Below are 19,270 nucleotides of genomic sequence, written 5' to 3'. Positions count from 1 at the left end.
TTGGAGGGTAAAGAAAAAGAAAGCATCCTTTACCATGACAAGCTGGTAGCCCCTCACAAATGTAAGAGCTGCCTTATTTGCATCATTTTTGTGTAGATTTTGAGGCTGCAGATGTCCAAGTACCAACACCTATAAAGGAGTGCAACTTGAGTGTCTACCTGACATTTAATTGACTTTTATTTGGGCAGGTACATAGATCATCCTAATTCATCATATGATTCTGAACTAAATTGTCTACAAATAAAACTACAGCATTTTTTGGGCAACTGGCCTATACTATTGCTCTTTATTCCCCAAAAAGAACATACAGCCTCAGATGACATACATGGCACACTAAGTGGTATCAGTTACTTGCCTTTGGGAGTTTAATAGGTGGCTCTTTGGATTCCTCTTCTTCATCACTGTCCGAATCCCCACTCTGGACACTGTTCTTTGAAGCCAAAGACACAGACGCTTCCTTTTTCTGCCACTCCAACACACAATGGCGGACATTGCAGTAAACATTAAAGGCTGAAGGATTGCTATGTAATCTGATATCTGGTATGGTTATTGTACTCTCTAGGTTTTCAGTCTGAAAAACAAGATCGGTTTTAATTTTAGTTTATGAGTTTAGTAAAGTCTCAAGCTTTGCTAAATATAAATCATCTCAACAGTCTCACTAATTTTCACAGACAGAATTACTTCCAAACTGGAGACAACTTTGCTGTTGAAGCACCAGTTCTATTTCAGGCAGGGAAGAAAGGAAGAAGAGGAAGAAATTTCAATAGATTCCGTCTACCTTTAGTCTCTACCTCTCACATAACTTGATGAGAGCACTGGGACTGAAAATGAAAGCAGAACAGGCTACAGAATGGTCCAAATCTGTGCCACAACAATAAGAGCAGCAGAATTCAGGCTTTATCGTCTCAACAGTCAGTTTTAGGGTTTTTAATTATTATCGAATTTTTAAATGCATGCCTTGTTATTCTAGTTGTTAGCTTTAAACTGCTGGTAAATACTGAAAATTTAAGCTGTTTGTTAAACATATACTAGAAATTTAAAAACCCACTTGTTTTGCTGTTAAATGAAAACTGATGACAAGTTCAAAAACTCCTGTCAGGATGCTGTAGATAACAGTTTTGAGGATAATAATCTAATGGACTAATTACTAAAAACAGAAATCAAGGCCTATGACTTAACAGGACACTATCCTGTTTTCAGAAGCCCTGAGCCACAAAGTAGGAGCTGGAAAATTGTTCTGAGAAACTACCACTACCCTGGCCCACCCTGGTACCTACTACTGGTGTATCACTGTCAGCCTTCGCCAAGACACAAAAGAGCCTTCATGAGGCTGTCACTGGACTTGGAAAAAAGATAAGAATAAACATTTTTTGAAAAACATTTTAAAAAATCAGCTCTCTACTCTCCCAGTCTGCAAAAGTAAGATGGGAGAGGAGGTATGACTGAATGGAAAAAACAAAACTCCACAACAATTAATCCCCAGGCAAAGTTATTCTTCCCATTTGGTTGTGTACTACCAAAGACCAGGCTGGTTTGAGCACAGGCTTTGAAAACTGGATTTCAGGCATATTGAAGGAAGCAATTCTCTAACACCTCACTGTCGACAAGGGGCACAAAGACTATGTAAGGAGAGAGGGCCCAGGTTAAGTACAGGACAAATTTGCTTGACCATGCAAGGCAAAATCTGGGGCATCATTACATCAGACAGAGTCAGGGTCATAACTAACTTGACAAGGTCACTTTGGTTTCTTGTATTATTGAGGGACAGGGGAAGGAGGTGCACAGAGAGAGTGGAGGCTTTTTGTCTTTTGTTTTTATTTACAGGGTATAGATATTGTGCATTGCCACATTCATCTAGACCAAAATCATACAGTGAATCATACTACAGTGATTTGAAACAGATCACTGAGAGCAGTGATGGGAAAGAGAACATTAAACTAGCAGAGGAGAGGTAAAAAAATTTGAGAACCAGTGAACTGGATAAAATTTTAATGAGGTAATTTATTTTTCTACAATATGCTTGCCACGATTTTGTATATCAAAACCATTTTTATCTGCACATACATTTTTATTAATACCAGAAATAACACCAGACTATAAGTCAGACCTTTTACCACTATATGTTACAAAACATAACAAAAAAATTCAAAATTACTTCAAAATATTTCATATTTTACATGTTCCTTTTTTTGACTATAATATTATTCTGACTGTACTGGTATATATTTGCCCATCCTTTCTTTCCATTATTAGTACAGTTACTGCAAACTAGAACATTAAGAAGCAATGCTTTACTACACAACCTGTTTTATCCAACACAGACAGTGTGTTAATTTTTCTCACCTGCATCAGTGTTACCAGTAAGCACAAAAATATAAAAGTAATGAAGGAGGGGGAAAAAAAAGCTGGAAAAAGTTCCCTACATACATACTTGAGTTTGGGTTTTTTTTTTTCTTTAGCTCAATGGAACTTCCGCCATTAGGGATTAAAAGACAGAAAAGTCCTTGTTCAATATTAGTATCTTTGAAATAGTAAAGCTCCTGTTAAAATATATATAATATATATATTATATATTGTATATATATAACATAAGCTATAATATACTACTATATTAATCAGTGCAAGAACTCAAGGTACAACCTCATGGTATTCCAGTATCAAATTGTATCAAAATAAATTTGGATTGACACCACTGATAATGAGGTCCTACGTACTTTGAAGTTTATTGACACCAGAAAACTAAACTGTTATAAAATGCAACTCTTCTGTACCTTAAGTACCCATACACATTACCCCAAGAGTTTTTGCAGTTCCTGTTAAGGCGAACACACAGTTTAAGCTTTCAGCTTTAAAGCTAGCTCAGTTGAACCGCACAGATTAAAATCTAGTAAACTTAGTTTACTGAAGTTTTTACTGACAGTTACAGGAAGAGAAAAATATCTGGAGCCTCTGAAATATCTCTATCTGAAGATAGAGATTCACTTATCTACTTAATATCACTTATTGTAATTGTAACTTCTGTGAAGAGTTTCCATTCCAATTTCTTTCTTGTCAGCTCACCTAAGTCTTTGATCCAGAAAGAACCTAAGTTCTGTAGCTCATAGAGTCTCATTTGAAACAAACTGGTCAAACTGTTAAAATAGCACAGATAATTTTAGACATTACAGTGGTAGATAAAATCAATGTATGTTTTCTTCCCTATTAATAACAAGCTGACTGATTTTCAGAAATAAACTCCTTGTTCTCAGTACTTTACAACTATTAACCAGTAAGCACTTTAAACATTCTCTCTGTGCTCAGTGTTTTGCTTTTCTACAGCAATGTATGACCAATACTTATATGCACTAATCTCCTATCCAGACTTCAGTATAGCACAACATCCTCCAGAAACTTCACCATAAGGTAAAAAACACTGACGTGATTTATTTGTGATAGATTTGCTCAAGTCTAAGGGGCTTTAACTATAATACTTAGAGTTGCTAGGTCTTCAAAACAAACATCTGTTCAAAAGTGGATGTATATAAGCAGGTTGTATAAACATCACTTTCTTAGATTTTCTTTACAAAAGGCAAGAATGGAGCTGACAAAAAAAAAAAAAACACACAGTAAAACTTTGTCTCTCTAATGCAAGTACTCATTCAGTGAGCAGCTTTTTTTGTTGTTTTTTCTTTTCTTCAGTGGTGGTAGAGGAAAGTATTCAAAACAGACATCACAAGTTTTTTTCAATATGAAACCAGTGTTTTTCCTTTCCAGACAATAGATTCCTAACTTCACTGAGGTTAGATACACCGAACAAGTAAGAAAACTGGGATTTAAGTTCATCCCATCATCACCTGCAAGTTTACTTTTCTGCAGCTAAGGAGAACCTTCTACCTAGTCATAAAAACTTCCCCGATAGTATAAGACTCATCACGCCACCTGTACAATCTTGCTGCTGACTCTCAGATTTTGAGGTAGAGTGGATCAGTAAGAAAATCTAACCAATACCTGTACCTACAGAACCCCACATAGTAATTCTTTTATCAAACTAATAAAGTCTATTTTAACTTACAATTCTCTTAATGATACTGCATTTCTTGTTGGCACAAAATACTACTACATTGCCAAGAAAAACAGTTGAACATTAAACCAAAATGTTAATCAACTTCTAAGAACTCAGTAAAGCAATTTATTAATTTTGCACAGATCTAGAATTATTAATAATCCAAACAGACTGCTCTTGAGCTATACACACATTATTTCAGATAGAAACAATGCCTTATAGCTTTTTTTCACGGTGTTAAGAGTACAAAGATTCACATGACACTTGTGAATAAGGGGAAGAGCAACAATCACCTTCTCCGCCTCTGAATGTCCTGTTCTTAATGGCTACTGGAATATCGCAATCCAAAGTGCTCATTAAGTATGACTACAAACTCAGCTTCCAGGGTGTCTAAGTAGAAGATAAGATGATAGCTTCTATACTAGCTTTTCTCTCAAATCATCTGGTTTCTTGGAAAATGAAATTGCTACTGCTTTCAAAAAGAAGAGAGCCTATAGACTGGAAAATAGAATTACGCTTTTTGATTTAGTATGAGCTGTAACAAAGTGGGACATTCTGAATCTTCACCTTTGCTGTTTCACTTGGTAACATCAAATTAAACATCTTATCTTCTTAAATCAAGATACATGGTGAAACATACATTGTAAAACTTAAATATCCAGCATTGGTGACCACAGTTTTAATACATGAAGATTTTATTTCTTGTGTGTTACTTTTTATTTTCTAAAAGATGCGACGCTAACTTATGAGAGGAACAAAGCGCAGATGCCCCCAGCCTGATGTGTGGCTTGTCCTTGTAAACACATAGTCCCTGCTAAATGGAAGAATGAATTATGTAGGAGAGGGTAAACAGCACCAGTTTAGTTCAAAAGATAAGAGCAACCTACTCCTAATTACTCTTCTCAGTTAGCCTTTTGCAATGTTCCAGGACACGCAAGGAAAGGAGTGGGAAAAACCAAAATCTTCTGGTCTCCTTTACACTTGTCTCACACAAAGAAACTCTTTTCCCTAAAGATCAAACCCATACCTAGCTTATTTTCTGACCTATTTGTTTTCTTCCACTTGAATCAGATGACTATAGTAGTGGTTTATTCTTAAATATGATGGAAACAGACGATAATCTAGGAGAGGAAAATTGATCTGCTGTTAAAGATGTGTCAGGTTATAATAACCACCTGATCTAATCCATGTGTAACACTGAGAAGAGAAGCTCACCAAATTCTTCGGGCAGTCGAAAGATCTCTTAGAAAGGGATGCACTCTTGAGGTTGAAAGACCAAATACAAAAGCTATTGAAAACAATGCCAAATTATTTGAGAAGCTACATGTGTTTTTAATGAGACAATATTCATCCTGGTCAATCTGTTTTATACATCTATTCATTAGCTTACAATAAATTTGTCTGCTACATCAACCTCCCCCCTCAAAAGTTTTATTCCTTCCATTTGTATAAAGCTATAAAAGTCATAGTTTGAAACCTCTGCATAAACTCAACAGGTGGATGCCACTGATTTCAAGTGTTTGGTGGACCCCAATTTTTCAGTATTCTTCAAATCAGATTATGAAAACAGAAGATGGTGAACTGTCGTTTCTGTCTAGTCTCTCTCAATCCAAGTGTCCTAAACAGCACTTGCATGAGGTAACAGTAAAGGGGGAAAAAATCCAGGGTGTCTAAAGTGGAGAGGGGGGTTAGCAGCAATATTTTAGAGTTGAGAAAAGTCTCGCAGCCTTACAATTTCCTGGTGATATTTTTTGCCAAAAGAAAAAACAAAAAGGGAAGGAGGCAGGTAGGCACTGGAATCCAAGGTGCTACACCCATGTCTAATAATCAGATACTTGTTTTCTATATAAAAGTCACTTATGTCAGCACTGAATTTCTAAAGCCAAAATACACTGCACCACATGGAAAACTTTTATACCTCCATCTAAAAAAAAGGATACTAAGCCACAAACCCAAAAATTAGTAATAGTTCAAATACCAGTGATCATAGCATGACCCAGCTTAGAAACAGAATTAGGCTCAAACTTCTAGGCTGTGTTAAACACCAATTAGTTTTATACCTAAAATGTTCTAATATTTAATGCTTAAATAGTGGAAATAATTTTCTTCCAATTGCTCAACAATTACTTATCTTCTAAAGTTCTTTCCTCTTCCATTACTCAATCATGTTTGTAAGTAAGCATAGTATATAAATAACAAACTTTTGGGTTCTTTCATCTTATTCTTGATTTAAGGCCCTCTCTGAGTCCACTAAGTATTTTAAGAGAAAGCTTCCATCTCTGTTCAGACTGGAAGACCCTGTTTCTTCCAAAAACAAACTGATGCACACAAACTCAACTGCTCAGAATGTCCAATAGTGAAAGATTCTTCTATCTGCTCTATTTTAAAGCTTCCAAATGGAAGCTCACATTTTCCTGACAATAGACACATCCATTTTCAGACACTCCAGTGCAAAAATGAACACTGTGCTGATTCTGCCATGGTAAGCATTGGGATGGCATTGAAAAGTATATAAAAAAAAACCAAAACCACCCTACCATAACAAACCAAAAACAAAACCACCTCAACTTTGTCAGTTTCATAACCTCAAGATATGAAGCTGGTTTTATCTTTCTTTTTCAGCTACATTTTTCAGGAAATACACAGTTTTTCTATCATGCAGAAATAAGCTGGAGTGCCTTTCAGTCATTCAGAATGAAGACCAACGTGGTCTGCCTCAAAGACCATTGAGAACAATGGCATCAGTAAGAGACATGCAAAACCCATTATGACTTTCAAAGATGTAAATCTCAATGCTTCAAGTAGAAACTGACTTAAACCCAAGAAAAATCTTGAGAACAGCCTTCCATAGGGATGAGGCAAGGAGATTATCAGTTAGTGTCATATGTATAACTACTCACAAGCATTAGCCTTTAGTATGTTCACATTGTCTTGGCCCAAGGATCCTGCAACTCCATCTATCCAATGCAACTGAATCTAAGAACCACATCTGACTGTTAAGCTTGTGAACAGCCATTCCGTATTTAGCTTCTTACCTGGCAGTAAAACTAGGGCCCCACCACGCACAGAGACAAGGGTCCCCTTATACAGTAACAATGATCAAAGCCGAAGAGTCACCTTATTTTAAAAGCACAAGTTTCTGTCACCAAATAGAACCCACAGACTAACTACGTTCTGCTAAATTTCTTCAAATTTCTAACTTGGTTTTCTTTGTTGACAGTGGGTCTGAAAAAGTCATGAAGAGGACAGGGCTAAAACTTCTAATATCATAGCAACTCAAGGAAGAGCTGAGAAATTCAGTTTGGACCACAGATATTTTGCTGTACAGTGCTAAGAACAGAAATGAAGATAAGCTCTTTCTATACCATAGTCTGAAGCTGCACTACTTGAGATAAGCAGAATAATCTGGTAAGTCTCCAAAAAGTCAATACCAAATGAATAGATAGAGGGTTTGCTTCACCCTCCCAAAGACGTCTGTCTTGAGATACAGTAAACTACATGAGGTTTGGCAAATAGGGATAAGATGGCCAAGTGGTTCTACAGTGAATTTGTATTACAAGGACGTTCAACTGACTATAAAGTGTTTTCACTGGATATTTTAGTGGTTCTGTCCTTCAGAACCATTCCAAAAATGAGCTTTCTCTTTACTGACTACAAGCCTTCATGCCAGCAGTAAGACTCTAGCTTAAATAGAGAAATAATAGCTTCCAATAGAGAAAGAATGCAGCACAACAGTATTTTAAAATAGCATTGCTTCTGCATAAATTTATTCTCTCTAAAGAGTGGACATGCAAACATTTTTCTAAAGTTCACTTTATGGTTCCCATGCATTTAAAGTGATGGAAGGAAGGGGTTACATGGGGAGAAAACATTAACAGAAACACTTAGGTATCATCTATTACGCTTTCCATTATGGAGAAATTTTCAGAGGTAACTTTGGAGTCCTCAGAATGCTCCCTTTCTCCTTTAGCTGATACAGACAAATCTTTGCAGCAGCAGTCTCTAACTGTCGGCTAGAAACAGATCTCAAATTTTACCCCTAAGACAAGTATGTTTAGCTACACTTAGGATTTAGGAACTGAAGAACTAAAAACACTGCTCATATTATTTCCTGTTGAACATTAGTAGCAAAAGAAGTTGAATAAGGTTAACAGTGGTATCACAGTCATGTAGGATACAGTAAATGGACAATACTGGTCTACTATTAACTCCTCTAAATAAACAAATTGTTACTCACACTTGTGTTTTCCTTTATTTCTCTCAACTGAAGTTACTGTCATTTTTGAGTCAGAACTTTGTTGGGTTAGTTACAGACCTACCTTGTTGCGTGTTTTTACTTTCAATTTCGTCTTCTGTTTTCTTTTCAACTTTTTCTTGCTAAAAAGTTTCTTACTTCTGAAAAAGAGAAGAAAAGCAATGAAAACAATATGAGTAAACTTTCTTCCATACCCCATGGTAAAAAGCACAGAGGGAACAAATGTCAGAAGCACTCAAACTTTTTTCTCCTAGGCAAAGGGAACAATCACAGGTAGAATTTCAGAATATAAATCAGAATACAAAGCACTTAAAAGTTATGCTTTCCTTATGTTCCACTGAATTATGGGCCTTTACTCTCATCAATTTAAGCAGATTATATGCTAGGACAGAAAGAAGCCCCTAAGTTTTCTACTGGTTTACCCTACTGTTTCTGTTACAAGTCGGTGGCACAAGCAGTGCCACAGCAATGCTAGAAGCAAGAATTATTGACAATTCTCAGTAAAATAACCTGTTAGTAAGGAACATTGCTTTGTGAAGTCTTTACCACACAAAGATTCAAGCCTTCCAAGACAAAAAGTAAGCTTTAAAAATATGTAATTCGGCAGAAAATTCAGTTGATGGAAGAAACTGCAGCTTCTTTACCTTTTGTTTGGACTTTTCCCACCCTCACTTTATAGACTTAATGTCCATCCCTTTACATTACAGATCTAGCTAACACACACACTTCTCTAAGCTCTTTTAATCCTCTTCTGCCCACACCTCATTCCTACCACAGTTTTGCTCCTCCATATTACTACTCAGAAAAAAAAAGACACCATATGCGCATACACTTGTTCTGTCACCATCACCGAGATTACTCTGAAATGCATGTTTCTTAACCTACTGTTTTTTCAGTTTATAAATCCTCCAAAAAAAAGAAAAAAGGCATATGTTAGCTGTGCAGCATACAGCTCATCTTACAATAGGACTTCAAGCAACAACTACTAACATTCCTCTGTACCACTTAAAGTTCACTCAAATAGCTTACAGTGCAGATTAGTTGAAAAATAGAACTATTACATCTGAAAGTCTCAGGCAGTGGGAAGTTGCATTTTCAGTAACAGACTGAGAATCAGAAGAATCTTAATATTTTATTCAAACAACTTTGTTCTAAACAAAAGTTTTGAGGTTCTAAAAGCATAGTGGTCACTGTCCTGCCCAGCATTCAGACTGCAAGAACGCAGAAGCCTCATGGTCCAGCAGTTAAAAGCTGGAAAAACAGAAGCCCGACCAACAGCCAGCACTGAGAATACAAGCTCAAACAAAGAATTCCTGCAGAGTATGCCAAGAAAGCTGCCTCCTAGAAATTTCACCACTTTTCCCCTCTTGACCTATATTAAGAGGAAGGTATACTCCTTAAGACACTTCCTGCACAAATAAATCAGCTCACCACTTCTCATATAAGGAACAAACACCATTATCCTGGAGTTAAGAGAAGTGATTCAGTGAGCAGTGAGGGTGAATTCCCCCACCATCCCCAGTAAGTTAAAGCTTACAAAGAGAATGGAGATGACTGCTCAAGGTTTCCCCCAACAGTAAAGTTGCAATATGTAACAGTATATGCTATTTAAGTAGCAGATAAAAAAAACCTTCATGTAACCTTTACTGTCCAAATTTCAACAATCAAACTCCATAGTCCAGCTCACTATTTAATTTTTCTTTAATTTGACAAGTTTTTCTTCCTTATTAGCATTTAATACAGTTAATTCTTGTTCTGCTGTCAAGAAGAACAGTGCAGCCCCTCCCATTCTGTAGCCACTCAATCTTCTGCTCTAGACCCAATGACCTTTTATGAAACTTGCACCCTAACTTTCAGTTTAAAAGTCCTGATAAAAGTATCTTCTGGGCTCTTTCAGTCCATACTGCACATAAACCACACCGACCAAAACTGAAAACAATACTTGTTATTTGCTGTTAGGAAGAGGAAAAAGAAATGTTTCATATGCCTTCAAGGTCACACTGTTAACTGCATTCCAGGTATTACTTGTCAGCTTCACAGCAATATGGCATAGCAGACCTATTTAACCCAGACTAGCATGAAAACATTTTCCTGCAAACCTCAAAACTGAGCTTCCAACACTCTTTATCTATCTGTGCTGTTAATTATGCCTTTTAAACACAGTGTGATTTGCACTTAACACAGACAACTTGATAAGTGCAGCTTTTTTCTTTTTGTTTTAAAAGATACTAATTCAATTTGCCAAGACATTTCAAATTTAGTCCATCTTGTCAAAATCCTTGAAAACTCTCCAAATTTGTTACAGTCCGCAAACATTATAAACATTTTTTCATCTTGTAAATATTTCACTGGACCAGTCCCTGTAATTTTTGCAAGTATTTCTTTGTGTTTATGCACACATCTGAAAAACCCCCAAATTAAGCCTTTTCCCTCCTCCCCCAACTAAGATTGGGCTCATTTCCATAGTGACAAAACCGCTGCCATTTGGCAGATTACCTTCATTTGTCATGACACCTAGACAATGTTTTTTCCAATTAGCAAACAGGAAAGATCAGCAGTGGGTTTACTGATGGTGCTAAGATCTTCCTCATTCATACAACAACCATTAAAGATGCTTTAATGCAGCACAGTAGCAGCACAGTCTGACTGCTCCCCTGTGGCAGCCTTTATCTTCAGCAAGTTTTGGGCTTGAACAATTTTACATGGAAAAAGTTTGGGATAGAAATGCCATATTAAGAATCCACAATTATCTCCCTATATTTTCTAAAAATAAAACCTCATGGATACTGAAATCCCCATGTTTTTGTTGGGAAGTATACTTTCTTCCATATCCAAACAAAACTTCAGAACAAGTAAGCAATTAATTAAGAATTAGAAAATACCTCTTCACACATCACACTAATTTTATAAATAGTTCTGAGCAACCTGCCATTACTATGCATAGCACTAATATATTCACAATGTATCTGCATGTAACAAAGATATGTATGATTGTTCATAGTTCTACTATTATATACCATAATGCCAAGATGTTTTAATATTCAGAAAGAAAGTATAAAACATGAGCAAATATATTCATGGAAAACATGTTAAGCAGATTATGAGTAATTTCCTGTTGAAAACCACACATGTTAATTACAAGCCCGACTCTTTTATTGCCTTAAGATTAACAAGATCTGATATGGCTCAGCTGGATTTTTTAGCTAAATTATTAATTATATTGCTGGTTAACAATTGTAAACTGCTGCTAGCTGTCATTTGGTAAAGGTCTTGATACTCTATGCTGACAACCTGCTTCTGCTGGCACAAGGCATTTAGCCTTCAACTTCTAACTCAGCTGTTGGTACCATTTAGTTCACAGAAAACACACACTCATTATCAGCAAATCTCAGGCAGGTTTTCTGCAAACTGCTTCAAGACATTATAGCACTGGAGACCAAGTTTTGAACTGGACCACAAAGGAAGTGCAAGTCAAACGAGCACAGAACATAAAGTCACCTTGACAAAAAACAGTTGTGGCAAATGGACATAAACGAAGAGTGAATGGTGGTATTACAGCCTTTACAGAAAAGTCTGTTGAGAATAAAGTAAAAAACCTAAAATGCTCAACCCTGGATTATGAAATAATTGCCTCAAATCAAAGGCAGGAAAAAAAAGAGGTGAAAGGGGACAGTGGGCAATAACCAGTTGCTCGACAATTTAAAATAGGTAAAACAGCTGTTAAATGACATGACTGCAACTTCTAATCAGGTTTGTGGCACCTGTAGTAGGAGAAGTAAAGGCATGATTTGTTTATTTTTTCTCAAACCAGAAGTAGCATCAGCTACTGGACTATGATGCATTATTAGGGGGACATTGTCCAGTTGTCTCAACACTATTGCTCTTACTCTACTAAAAGAGATGGGGAAATGCAAACAGAGCATCCTCCCTCAAGATGCCAACAGTCCTGAACTGCAATTCATAACCTTGAATCCGAGAAGGAAGCTTCATAGGTTGAGTGTGTGTTCCTCCCCTCAATGCTGTTACTGAATTACTCAACATGGATTAACATTATGTGTTAACACCTGCATTAACTCTTCTAAATTGTACATTACACTAAATGTGTGTCTAATGAGTGGAAAAAATATTGTTCTGTCTCTGCTGCTGAGGCAAAATAGGAAAAACGGAAATGTTATTTAAGTGCTGTCTGACCTAAAACCTTCGCTTCTGAAACATGGTACCAAAGACCATAGTAGTTAGTACAGCATTAGACATAGCTGTTCTGCTGTTAAATCTTTGAGTACACCTTTGAAAAATTAGTGAATTTAGTAAATCACATGCTAACATGTGCAATTTTTTAAGACTTCCAAGTGGCTTTAACTCAGTGTATGTGTCTAAACTTGCGTGCTCTGGTTCAAAGGCTAAACATCTTTGGGAAGAAATATACTGTTGACAGGATAGGTCTAGCAAAGAATTGCTGTGTTCAGACAAATGACAAATATATTCTGTTACTCTGTTTCCGTAAGTGCTTACTCAACACAGTTAGCTTAAGCATTCAAGAGCTTGTGGAAATTTGCTTATGAGACAACACCCACTCAGTTAACACTGAAAATGAAACAATCAGGTTTGTGGTATCAAATAATTCTTTTGTTTCCTCCATTAGGTGAACTATTGCTGCCAGTGATTGTGATCAACTTGGTTGGACAAGATGCAGGAAGCATTTGCTTCTGAACAGCCCGAAGTGAAATCCCAAGCTCATATTGTCAAGGAGACCACAACGGCAAGCTATTATCACTCATGTAGTCACCATCAAGTTTGAGGGTCTTTCATCACATCATCATGTTACTGGATGCAATGACAGTGCAGGTGAAGCTCAGGAACCTGAAAGAAGGGAGCAAGACAAAAGCAGGATCGCAACCCTAGACTTCATAAGAACAGACTTTGGCCGGTTCATCAATTGGCTTTGAAGAACTCATGGGATACAGCAGTTGCCTGGAGAGAAAGGGGTACAGAAGAGTCCACTGATGCCAGCAGGCTGAGGGAGCTGACTCGCGCTCTACGCACAACTTGCAACACCGTATCTGGAATACCACAGCAGCCCTGGGCTCCCCAGTACAAGAGACACTTGTTTACTGGAGTGAGTCCTGAGAAAGGCCACTGAGATGCTTAAAGAACTGGAGGATCTGTCATACGAGGAGAAACCAAGCAAGCAGACATTGTTTAGCAGGGAAAAATGAAAACTTGGGAGGGAGGGAGTGGAATATCCTCCACGTGAATATCTCCATCTCCACCTGATGGGAGAGAGCAAAGGTGATGGAAACATTCTCCTAAGCAATATCCAGTGACAGGCCAAGAGATGGTGGAGGAAAAAAAAATAAATACAAGAAGTTCCAATTAAACCTAAGAACTGTAAGAATGGTCAAAGACTGGAACAGGTTGCCCTGAAAGACTACACATTCTCCTTCCTTGAAGATAGTGAAAATCCAACTGGACAATGTTCAGAGCAACCTGCTCTGGTTTTTCCTACTTTGAGCACTAGACAGTCTCCAGAAGTCCCTTCTAATCTCAACTATTCTGTGATCTTCACCATTTGTTTATAAAACAAAGTAAAATTTGACTGTACAATAAACATGCTTCTGCATTGTGGAAAGACTGTATTTTTTTCTCATCCCGAGTTTTGCATTTCTCCCGGTGTCATGCCATGCTTCTGATTATGCTTCCAAGTAGAGACATACTGAGCTTTTCATCTGTTCACCATCTGGATCAGCAAACAGACATCAAAATCAGGCATAAGAGCAACTTCTATGGGAACTAGCATAATCAAACCTACAACAGTACACAAAGCTAACAAGAGAATAAGGGATGAAAACCACTTTATCACACTTAAAACATATGCCTGCATTAAGACAAGCCAGTCACTTGAATTGATCCACACTTTCTTGGATATAACCAACACCCACAGGTACACTAAGAAGGGCATGACAAATAACAGGCTTACATTCAACAATCAAGAGCTTCTCTGTCAGATGAATCAACATGGGCACTGTACAGGACCTTTAACAAGACTTTTTCAAAGAAAGCTTGTGCATGTCACCAGGAAACCTAAAACATAATTTGTCAAATGGAAGGTACCCTAGAATCACTAAAAAGAGTATCTGGAAAGAACCCCAAAAGGTCAGCATTTCCATTTCCTGGTCCATCATAGAACTGAGGGTCCTGGTCAATGCCAGGCTGAATGTGAGTCAGCAGTGCCCTGGCAGTCAGGAGGGCCAACCTTGTCCTGGGGTGCATCAGGCACAGCATCGCCAGCTGGGCAAGGGAGGGGACTGTCCCACTCTGCTCTGCACTGAGTGCTGGGGGCAGTTTTGGGCACTACAATATAAAAAAGACATTAAGCTGTTAGCATCTGAAGGAGGGCCACAAGGACGGTGAAGGGTCTGGAAGGGAAGCCATATGAGGAGCAACTGAAGTCACTTGGTCTCTTCAGCCTAAAGGAGACTGAGGGGAGACCTCACTGCAGTTACAACTTCCTCATGAGGGGAAGAGGAGGGGCAGGTACACATCTCTTCTATCTTGTGACAGGACTCGAGGAAATGGCATGAAGATGAGCCAGGGGAGGTATAGGTTGGATATCAGGAAAAGGTGTTTCATCCAAAAGGGTGGTTGAGCACTGAACAGGCTCCCCAGGGAAGTGGTCACAGCACCAAGCCTGACAGTTCAAGGAGTGTTTGGACAATGCCCTCAGGCACATGGTGTGACTCTGGGAAACGGTCCCGTGCAGGGCCAGGATGTGGACGCTATGTGGGTCCCTACCAATGCAGCATATTCTATGATTCTAGTCAAATCCCACTGCATTCCCAACAAGTACTTTCCCCAGAGAGATATTAAACACTGCCCATGATCACACTCCCACCATGTCCTATGTAATCCTACTAGAAAACTCTTTTTGAAGTCTTTTCTAAATTGCCTTCATGGCAATTAAATGCTATTTTCATATCTTTATTACAGAAAAATCAGTTTATTTTTATCTTTTTCCATAACTAGCTTGAATTTTTTTACAAGTCTGAGGATAAAGAAGTCTTCTGACAATTAAGCAGTCTCAGTTCCTTCAGCCTAAACCATAACTCATTTACATCACTAACATCTAATTTCACTATTCTCTCATAGTAACCGGTCCTTCTTTCTCAGAAAACAAGACCAAAAAAAAAAAAAAAAAAAGGAAGTGGGGGGGGGGGGGGGGGAAAAGCCACAAAACTGAAAAAAAAAAAAAAGGTCAAGAATTACTTCAGGTTTCCTACACAAAAGAATCTCTCACAATTTGGAATAAAAATCTGAAACACTCCAATAACATGGCTACTTCTGAATCACAATCACTTTATAATTCTATAGAATGTGTAGAGCCTCTGAATCACAATCACTTTATAATTCTATAGAATGTGTAGAGCCTCTCATGAGGTACCTTTTATTCATTGTTGGTTTTACATTTTTGCTTACTGGTTTGGTAGTGGGATTTTCTGAAGCTAAACATTCACAATCTTAGGTATATCTAACCTTCCACAGTTTTGCATCCTCTATTAACTTTTTCATCTACAATCTCAATTCCAGTGCTGAAATTGTCAGTGAGAGACTATACAGTTCAGGACCTAGGACAGATCCAACAGCTACTACCTGTTCTCACAGGCTTCCCCCTCAACAGATATTCTACAGAATCTCTCCAGGGTGGGCTCCTGTGCAGTTTTAAATCTACTTTACAGTTGTGCTATCTAGAACAGAGGCAGCCAAATTGTCAGGCTGAAAGCAACACACCTAAAAATTCTAGTTGAAGAAGGATACAATCTAGACAATGAGACAACAAGAGCATCATCTGCTTTTCTCACTTGCACCTGCTCAAAAATCATAGAATCATAAAATGCTGGATAGGCCTCAATTAGGTCACCCCAAAGCCTTCCCTTTTCCAAGTTGAACAACCCTAATTTTCTCAGCCTTTCCTTGTAGGACTGGTGTTCCATCCCTGTAATCATCCTGGTGGCCCTCCTCTGGATTTGCTCCAACAGGTCCATGTCCTTCCTGTTCTGGGGACCCCAGAGCTGGGTACAGCACTGCAGGTGGAATCTCACGAAAGCAGAGAGGCAGAATCCCCTCCCTCGCCCTGCTGGCCACACTGCTTTGGATGCAGCCCAGGACACATTTGGCTTTCTAGGCTGTGAGCACACATTGCTGCTGGCTCATGTCCAGTCTCCCCTCCATCAGCATCCCCCATTTTGTGGGGGGCTGCTCCATCTGTTCATCCCCCAGCCTGTATTAATACTGAGGGTTGCCCCAACCCAGGTGAAGCACCTTGCACTTGGCCTTGATAACCTTATGAGATGCCCATGGGCTCACTTCTTGAGTGCATGCTTCCTGGTGCAGGCCCAAGGCTGGAGTAACAGCTCTGATATATGAGCTGATCTAGAAGACCCATCAGATCTGCATCAGACTTTCCTGCTGTACAGAAAACCAGAAGATACTGATGTATTACATCTTCTGATGTAATACAACGATGAGCATTTTGAGGTTTTTTTCCTTCTCTTCTGTAAGCAGGTAATCTGACACTTGATCACACAAAGAATACCACTGGGGAGAGACATTAAAGCAAATTGCAGCTTCTGCTGGGCTTCCTTATGTCCCAGGCCATTTACTCCGTCCTCTGAAGTGCTCCAAAACAGTTGTTAAATTTGTAATCCAGCTTCAAGGCAACTTAATATCAAACACTGAGAACTACAGCTGATAAAATACCAGTTCACTTGCCAGCAAGAAACTTACTACACACTAATTTCATTGCTACAGAAGTTCAGCTATAACGGCTTCAAAATAAAGGAAAGGGAATACTAAAGAAAAAAGGGTTATCAAGCCTGCTCACAAGAACTGAAAAGATCTCAAAACTGTGGGACCATCTGACTTTAAAGGACATCCAGACTTGCTGTCAACAACTGAGAAGGATCTGGCAAACATACGGTCAAGGGGAAAAACAGAGAAAAGAGGAAGTTCAAGAGAAGTTTGAAACATACAAGCAATGGCTCACATGAAGAAGTTGACAATGACAAGAAACAGAACAAAGGAAGCAGTCAGAGCTTCAGTGGCCTTATCTATAAACGGAGAAGAGGTTTTATGACCAGAGAACTGAGTATCAAGAAAACTACATGTAGGCTGCAGGTTGACAAGGAGATGAAGAGGTACCACGTGACAAAATGCAACCAGCAAACCTTGCTGTAAAACATATTAAAGTTGCTGCATGCATACTCCCTATTTTATATCTCTCCACATGTACATAGGCTTCAGTGTCCAGCAGCCTTATTTCTATGAACTGGAGGGATAGATTTTTTGAAAGCAACTACTTCTCCAAAGAGCCGCCACATACAACACCTCCCATATTTAGGTATGTACTGTGTCCTTGCAAACAAAACACCCTTTGATTTCTTCTATCTCAATGTGATCTCTGCACTGTTATCTCAGCTGCCAAAAACTCTAAGCATCTGTAATGAGAAACTGCCTTACAATAAAGCCCCATCAAGTAATCCAAAGTGAACAACTCACCTAAACAAAACACTATACACCTTCTATAAAGCTGGCATACAGAACGTGTCACTTTATGGTACGTGCTTTAGCATAGCATCTGTAACTGTAAAGTGGGAGATGCTCAAAAAATGGTTCTAGTGTTAGGTCCAGCCTACACCAAACACCTAATTCTGTCCTGACTTTTGTGCTTCTCCATCTAACTCACTCCAACACAAATCTACCAGTAAGTGTCAAAGTGGTTCGAGTCAAGAGGACGCAGCAAATGTTCCATGACATTTTAGAGGTTGTTGAAGCACCCTGCAACCAAACTTTCTGAAGGCTTCCCATGCTTAACTTTCTGTCCTTGCAGACACCTTCCATTGATAACTAAGTAGCCAATATGTTTATCATTCCTTCTACTGCTGGAACATCCAGCACACTTTCAACCATGGGGAGGGACAGTGTCAGTAGGTTGCAAGAATAAAGAAGGAAAAAAGTATCACTCAAAACCCCCAATCTGCTCGTCTTGATAAACAAAATGTCTGCTTACAAACAAGAGCTCCAAGAGCTTTTTAATGCTTCATTTTTCATATCACCTACAGTAATACCTATCACGTTTCCAAAGGGACTTGCCATAAAATAGTTAACAGGGAACAAAATACATGCAAATAAACTGAAACCAGGCACACAAACGTGTATCATACAAATACATAAACTCAGTGTAATGGCAAACTAAGTATTGGCGAGATTTACGAAATAAACGTGCACCAAGTACATACTATATACTTCCATCACAAACTGACCCAAGATTTTACAAATCGCAGATAGAAAAAAGCCAAGAACATTGATTTCTGAAGAAATAAATACACTAAATCTTTTCACTGCAATTTGGCAACAAAATTTACAGAACACCTGAGTAAAAAAATGCTTTTTGTGAACACTGGCTAGTATCCCTGGATTTCAGAATATCTCTAAAAAGAGAACAATTGCTTTGTAAAATACGTCATGAAAAATACCTCCATGAAGCAGTTGCTTGACCTTCCCTTCTTCCTTGCACAGTGGCAGGCAGGATAGGAAAAATAACAGATACTGCTGCTGCCAAAATCACAGCCAAGGTAGCTCAGTTGCATGACAGTTGGCTCACAAACCATATTTTTGCCTGTTGTGATATATTACTAGTTTGAATATGGTATTTTCTCCCAGAAGAAAAAAAAAAAAAACGTGGAAGACGGGTTGCAGAAAAGGAAAGCTAAGATTTCTGCACGAATACCCCCAAACTAGGGACTAACTGCCACTAGACACCATCCAGCAAGACTAACAGTAGCAACTGTTGCTACCTTTTCAGTTCCTATCAAGCTATAGCATGAAGAACCGATACACATTTCTAAAAATATGTTTACAACAAAAAGAAGGGCAAGGACAATCTCCATCCTGTGATGGATGAGGAAAATGCTGAGGTA

The 19,270-nt window shown here is 38.4% G+C and overlaps 1 protein-coding gene across 18 annotated transcripts in view; it reads right to left on the bottom strand.

Moving 5' to 3' along the window:
- The window catches only part of MYCBP2 (MYC binding protein 2), a 177,458-nt gene that overhangs the window by 144,441 nt on the left and 13,747 nt on the right, over positions 1-19,270 (bottom strand). For all 18 annotated transcript variants that reach the window (XM_042029615.1, XM_042029618.1, XM_042029620.1 and 15 more), the window contains exons 2-3: positions 8,362-8,437; positions 356-571 (exon numbers count right to left, since the gene is read on the bottom strand). In XM_042029615.1, the coding sequence (XP_041885549.1) occupies positions 356-571; positions 8,362-8,437 (292 nt within the window). The remainder of the gene's footprint in view (positions 1-355; positions 572-8,361; positions 8,438-19,270) is intronic.

This window comes from Corvus kubaryi, unplaced genomic scaffold, assembly GCF_017639235.1.
Source record: "Corvus kubaryi isolate FWS band 111438036 unplaced genomic scaffold, C.kubaryi_AGA036_p1.0 37328, whole genome shotgun sequence".
In the NCBI taxonomy this organism is placed as follows: domain Eukaryota; kingdom Metazoa; phylum Chordata; class Aves; order Passeriformes; family Corvidae; genus Corvus; species Corvus kubaryi.
Note: the sequence above shows the minus strand (reverse complement) of the source record. Positions and strands in the feature narration are given on the sequence as shown.